The 7,433-nt window shown below is 25.8% G+C and overlaps 2 protein-coding genes across 2 annotated transcripts; one reads left to right on the top strand and one right to left on the bottom strand.

Annotated features, from left to right (window-relative positions):
* The first annotated feature begins 2,049 nt into the window (after positions 1-2,049).
* LOC113553871 lies at positions 2,050-6,904 on the top strand. The gene is made up of 4 exons (XM_026957428.1): positions 2,050-2,371; positions 3,429-4,196; positions 6,125-6,178; positions 6,816-6,904. The coding sequence occupies exon 2, from the start codon at positions 3,436-3,438 to the stop codon at positions 4,168-4,170; it is 735 nt and encodes a 244-aa protein (XP_026813229.1). The 5' UTR covers positions 2,050-2,371; positions 3,429-3,435; the 3' UTR covers positions 4,171-4,196; positions 6,125-6,178; positions 6,816-6,904.
* LOC113553872 (protein ANTAGONIST OF LIKE HETEROCHROMATIN PROTEIN 1-like) lies at positions 2,545-4,581 on the bottom strand. The gene is made up of 2 exons (XM_026957429.1): positions 4,245-4,581; positions 2,545-3,341 (listed from the first exon to the last, which is right to left on the bottom strand). Exons 1-2 carry the CDS (start codon positions 4,541-4,543, stop codon positions 2,564-2,566), a joined length of 1,077 nt encoding a protein of 358 aa, XP_026813230.1. The 5' UTR covers positions 4,544-4,581; the 3' UTR covers positions 2,545-2,563.
* Positions 6,905-7,433: the final 529 nt, after the last annotated feature.

The raw sequence follows: 7,433 nt of genomic DNA, 5'->3' as shown, positions 1-7,433 counted from the left end.
TTTAAAATTTTCACGATGAACAAATTTTATCATATCTTTATATATTATTATATTGTAACTTAGACTTAATGTCTTTAAGAAGTTTTGTCCAAGCACAAACGTTGCTTATCCAGGGTGCCTTGATATTTGATGAAAAATATTCGATCTTGTAAAATTAAAACTTCAAACACATAAATACGAGAATGAATTTATTTTAGATATAATTAGAACGTTGTAAGAATATATTTTCGTAAAAACTAGTTGTTTATTGCTTTTGAATATTAATATTTGACACAATTCAAAAGGTCGTATTTAAAAATCAAATAATTAAACTTACAGGTTTTCGGAGTAAAAGTAACTTGATATAAACCTAAAAATGTTTTAAATATTTTTGTATATATAATATTATAATCAAATTATACATTATATAAGAAAGTTTAAAATTTTCACGATGAATAAATTTTATCATATCTTTATATATTATTATATTGTAACTTAGACTTAATGTCTTTAAGAAGTTTTGTCCAAGCACAAACGTTGCTTATCCAGGGTGCCTTGATATTTGATGAAAAATATTCGATCTTGTAAAATTAAAACTTTAAACACATAAATACGAGAATGAATTCATTTTAGATATAATTAGAACGTTGTAAGAATATATTTTCGTAAAAACTAGTTGTTTATTGTTTTTGAATATTAATATTTGACACAATTCAGAACGTCGTATTTAAAAATCAAATATTTAAACTTATAGGTTTTGGGAGTAAAAGTCAAAATATACAAGTTGAAGGTATTATTACAATATTTTAAACTTTGAACTACAATGTATTTTTAATATCATTTATACATTGCTAAGAATTGTATTAATGTATTTTGTCAAAATATAATTTATAACAGTTATTGATGAATACGAACTTCTATCAAACACTATAATAATTTATTAATACTGTGAATATTAATTAAATGTATTATAGAACACATTACTGTTTAATTAAGAAAATATTTTGTTTGATTTACAACTGTTAAAGTTTTTCTAGACTGTAAAAGTAAAACATGATTTTTTTGGTTTATTTAATATTCATTACTAGCAGTGGTCGAAAAGTTATTTTTAGTATTTTTGGTAAATTTTATTAATAAAAAAACGTGGTTGATATCAGTACAAAACAGAAAAAAGTGAATAATACACAATATGTGATAACACACAAAATTATGTTTCATAAGTTGTAAGTAAAAATCATGTATTTATACTTACAATTCCAGAGAGTGAAAAAAGAAATTCAATAATTACAGGTATTATTACAATATTTTAAGTTTTAAACTACCATGTATTTTTAATATCATCTATACATTTCTAAGAATTTTATTAATTTTTCATTCAAAATATAAATCATAACAATTATTGACGAATACGTACTTCGTAATTATCAAACTCTATGATAATTTATCGATACTGTTAATATAGATTAAATATATTATAAGGTACATTACTATTTTATTATGAAAATATTAGTTTAATTTACAACTGTTTAATTATTGTAGAGTGTAAAAGTAATGTATACGATTTGTTTGATGGTTTATTTAAAATATTTTTCAACTTTACTAGCAATGATGGCAAAATTATATTTATTATTTTTGGTAAATTATTTTAATAAAAAAATGTAGTTAAAAATGTAATAGTTAAAAAAAATAGTGAATAATACCCAATATATCATAACACACAAAATTATAATTCAGAACTATATATCTTAAATTTTGGATTTATTATAATAATGTCGATGAAAGTTAAATAGATACTTTTAGATATCTACTGTTTTGTTTTATAAATCTTTAAATAGTAAATGGCTATTTATTGTTAATTTTTCTTATAAATGATTGAAAAAATAATTCTTCATATATTTAGCTTACTAAGGCGGCTCTCACACCGGAGCAATAGGCAACGAGCAACTAGCAATCGTCGATAAGCAATAATATTGCTAATTGATTAATCTCGTAGAAAATAATGAATATTCTCACACCGAAGCAACACGATGTTTCCTGTTGCGAACGTGTAGCAACATGCGTTGCCAGTGATACGGCTGTCGTGTTGCCGGTCGATATTTATTGACAGTGTTGAGCAATACGAGCTTCGTATTCGTATGGTTTTTTTTTTATTATATTGTTATACATATGTAAATTTGTGTTACCTCATGTTCAATTTTTCTTAAAATTAATTAATTAAATTAAAAATGTGTGATGAATCCGCGTTGAACATAAAATTTGTAGAATACGTCGAACAGTATCCATGTATGATTTCACTCGGGATGATCACAGAAAAAAAAAAAAAAAGAAAGAAAGAAAAGAAACGCGACTGAAAAGGCGTGGAATGCAATTGGAAAAGAATTTAAATTATCAGGTATACATATTTTATTTATTTTTATTTAAAGTTATAGTAGTATTATAATAGCAGTATTTAATAAATTTATAAAGTGTAATTTTCTTGCCAAGGCAATGCATTTTCTGGTTTCAAAAAATACTTTTTCAAATAATCTCTTAATTCATGGGCAGATTTATTACTACAATGGTTATTGGTTGATTGTGACATTTCTCAATTTCTACATTGATTTTCCTGATTTTTACTGATTTGGGGAACTGAAAAATGACCCTCGACCATTTTAATAAAATTGTGTAGAATACATGCTGCTTTTATAACTTTTATTGCAGTATCTTCATGGCACATTATTGGTTTCTGAAATATTTCAAATTTTGACGCCAACATTCCAAAGGCGCATTCGACGCTTTTTCGTCCACGTGACATTCTATAGTTGAATATTCGTTTTTTATTATCGAGAACTCGCTTAGGATACGGCCGCATGAGATTTATTTTGAGAGGAAATGCTTCATCTCCTACCATATAGAAAGGAAAATCAAAAGCATCATTAGGCATTGGTGTTGGTTTTGGGATATGAAGTTTATCTGTATCTAATAGTTTCCCAAGATTAGAAGCTCTAAAAACGGCACTATCACTAAACCTGCCTGCTTCTCCTACATCAATGGTTATAAAAATTCCATCGGCGTCCGCGCATGCCATGAGCACCACGGAAAAAAAACTTTTATAATTGTAATGAAGTGAACCGGTTTTGTCAAATTTTTTTATACGACAATGCTTGCCATCTACGGAACCAATACAATTGGGGAGGTCCCATAATTCGTAGTATCGTTTTGCTACCGATTTCCATGTTTCTTCATTTGGAACAAGCATATATAAAGGTTGAAGAATTCGCCAGATAGCTTCACTGCACTCTTTCACTATTATTCCTATCGTATTGTCCCCTCTCATGAATATATGTGACAAAGCAACAAAACTACATCCTGTAGCCAAATATCTGTAACAAATTTTCAGTATAAGATAATAATAATAATAATAATAAGATAATATTACAATTATAATATGTTATATTATATTTTAACAGAAGTACAATGCAAGGAGAAATGGAAAAATCTACGAACAGCTTTTGCACGAAGCATGAAAAAACCCCGTCAGGAAGTGCTGCCAATAACAAAAGATCTAAAGACTATTATTTGAAAGATGTCATGCAGTTTATTCTTCCGTTCATGAAGGTTAAGTCTCAAAGTAGCAATTTAAAAGATACCGAAGATAAGGACGAGCAAAATAGTGACACTGATATTGTAGATACAGATATTAATCAAGACAATAGCGATGTATCTTTACACGATGAAACACAGTCTACATCAAAAGAAAGTTATAAAAAAAGGAATCTAGATGTGTCACAAGATAAATTTAATGCTTCGAATACTATAAAAAAACGCGCATTATATAATATGAAAACATCGACGGATGAGGTTGATAAGTGCGTCATTGATTATATTACTTCAAAAAAAGATTCTCAGACAAACAAAAATAATAGCGATCTTGATTTTTTCAAAAGCTTATTACCTGATATATCTAAAATGACAGATTATCAAAAAAGACAGTTTAAGAGAAGAACACTTAATACTATAAATTCAATTTTGGACGATTCGCCAACACAGAACACTATTTCATATGTTCAACGACCTTTATCCAGCTATTCCGGAAGTTCATATTCAGCACTGAGTCCTGAGCCACCCGTGGGGACGGTTGGATTTCAACAGTTGGGAAATTTTCAGTCAGAAGACTACGAACGAATTAATAATAATCCGACAACAGTATAAAATTACCTCCATACATTTACTGAATAGTATGTTATATTATTTAAATAAAAATAAATATTAAAATTTAACATTACCTGAGTGTTATTAATATTTTTTCTCCTGCACTTATAGCTTCTCTGAAATTGGTATCACGTTTTGTAATACTATGTTCAATTAAATTCAAAAGTTGTTTAAATGTATCTGGGCTCATTCTATAACAGCTTTTGAACTGCAGTGGATGAAGTTTAAGTTCATCTGCATAGACATTTGCACCATATTTTGCAAGCTGTTTAAACGCTGGGTTAATCCAATATTTACGTTTTTTATTTTTTATTTTTCTTCTTCTTAAATTCCACCAGAATAGCAAAATATCGTCTTCATCAGACGATGACATGGTTGCTACTGCGTTGCTTATATTTGAGAGCTAGGGGCAATACGTATTGTCTGTTGATTATTGTTAATTGCTAGTTGCTCATTGCCTATTGCTCCGGTGTGAGAGCCGCCGGATACTAAGATACTCATATAAACAAGTTAAACTATTTATTATATTTGATTAATAATATTGAAATAATATCATTTCAAATATTCCTACTACTAAATAAAAATTTATAATAATCTATTACAAAACATTTTGATTGATAAAAAATAAAACTATATAACTCTCAATACTAAGATTTTGTACAAAATATCAGTTACCTAATAACTTTGAATTGACAGACATTCATAAATAATACAATTTTAAATTAATAGCATTAATTTTATGAATATTGAACACATTTCACACAGAATTAAAGTGTTCTTTCCCATCAATGCTTAACAAAGTTATCGATATTTTATCATTAGTAGTTTTAGGATTTAATAATAGCTAAATCAATTTTTCAACAGAATGTATACTTAGAACATTTTTCACAGGTAAACTATTTGTGCAACAAAACATGAAAATGTTATTATTTTATTATATTATTTTAAAAAAAATTCCACTATGTTATATTTATTAAATTTAAATTCGCCCTTTCTTGGTTTAAATTTGTATGTATTGATTTTACATTGATTTGTTTTTTTTTTGTCATCACTTTATAGTAAAGTAAAATGATTTGATATTTCGAAAAGCGATTCGTGTAAAAAAACGGAACAAGTTGCTACTTTGTGAAATCTGATGTCAGATATTGTCAATAATTTTAAAATTATTTAAAGTTTTTATTTTTTTGAATGACAACATAGAGTTTCAATTTCATATTCCAAATCAAAATATTTTTCTGAGTATTTTGATACATTAAAATCAAATTTAGGGCTAGTAGTTTATGAGTTATAAGTATTTTAAGTTTAGATGCGCGGAGTGGAGTGATACGGGATTACCCCGCAAAATGTTTGTCTACTACTCCGCTTGTCTAAACTTTAAATACGTATAACTCATAAACTATTCGCCTTAATTTCGAATTACTATATTGATTACTATGATGAATTGATTACCTATATAAGAATTACAAAAATAATTCTTAATAAAACATTTAATAACGTACATTTTCGTTGTTAAAGATGGTTTGATAAATTCCTTATTATGGTCAGGTAATTTTTATTTTAATATCTGTTTATGGATCATAATACGTATTTTAATATAACTAGTAAAACATTTTTATAAATTTGAGATTAAGGTATATTAGTTGTTTTTATTATATAAAATAATCGGTTAATAACATAAATTTTAAGGACTTATATCGATTACTCTGCAAAGCTTACTAAACAAAATTAATAATTAAAAAAAAATAATACACACAAACAGATACATATATAATATATATATATACTTTATTAGTGTACTCTGTATGCAATAAATAAAAGTATAAACGTTAATTTTATAGAACATAATTTTATTAGTAATTAACAATATAAAAAATGAAATAACAAAATTGACAGTAGTATAGTTTTATTATTCATAGAATTATTTATCAAAATGTTGTATAACTTTTTGTTTAAGGTGTTCCACAAGACTATTACAAATTTCTCTATCAATATTACTTCAGAAGGAACAGTACGTACCTATAAGTATTTGTAGTTAAATAATAAAATAATGATACAATATTACTTTTCATAATTTAATTTTTACATATTGATATCAATTTAAAACTATAAAGAATAATAATATACCTCTATTACTACGTTTATACGCAGCAGTTAATGGGAATTAACTCGATGCGCATTAACTGCTGCATATAAACTTAGTATAGAAAAGTAAGAACACAGTAGCTACTGATATATACGTTTGCACTGGTATCTACTACATCGACTATATCTAAAGATTACAAATAAATATTTACAATAGATTATTTCGATTTTTATTGTTATGGTAAATAATTAACCATAAAATAAATTGTTTATATTTCCGCGTGATAATAACTAGACATATAAATCGTGTTGATATAATAAAAAGTAATAAAAAGTTATTTAGTTTAAGGTAGGAAGTTAGTTTTAATATTTATTATTTTTTGAATTACAACTAACACTAAAATCTTTATTTTTTTAACCGTGTATACAGCTCTATTTAAATTTCTATAAAAATATTGTCCGTTCTACACATATTACATATTATAATTAGGACCTAACATATTGCTAATTTTATGTTATACTTTTAGATTTTATTAAATGTAATAATGTTTTTTTATTTTTAGTTACAACCGGAATACATCTTGACATGGACAAATGGTGTTATCGACAATTTAAACCCATAATCAAGAATGTATAAATATTATATATTAGGCAAAGTGTTTTCAATAAATAATTGTATTGTAATTGTATTTAATCGATTACCTTCCATTGTATTTTAAAATTCATAATATTAAGGAAATAGTCGGTGAATCAACTACTGATTTGCATTAAATATGTTTTAAGTGTAAATGTCAAATGGTTACTGATAAATTATCTATTTATTATGAGTACTCAATCATATGATATTTAGAAAAAGAATTAATCAGCATTAATCAACATTAATTTATTAAACAAAAAATGTATTATTAGTTTAAAAATTAATATATATATATATATATATATACAGATACTATAACTCGTTTTTTGTAAGCTTTTAAATAAACTTATACAGAATTCAAGCGTTAATGTTATAAACTGATACCGATCATAAATATAAATCAACATTTTTATTAGTTATTACTTATTAGTTTATTACTATATGTAAGGTAGTAATAGGTACAACTGTGGACTGTGGTGACTGTCCACCGTACCGATAAGATACGACTTAAACGCGGATGTGATCAATCATAATTATTGTATAT

Source organism: Rhopalosiphum maidis, chromosome 2, assembly GCF_003676215.2.
Source record: "Rhopalosiphum maidis isolate BTI-1 chromosome 2, ASM367621v3, whole genome shotgun sequence".
Taxonomy (NCBI): Eukaryota; Metazoa; Arthropoda; class Insecta; order Hemiptera; family Aphididae; genus Rhopalosiphum; species Rhopalosiphum maidis.
This window is presented reverse-complemented; position numbering and strand designations above follow the sequence as displayed.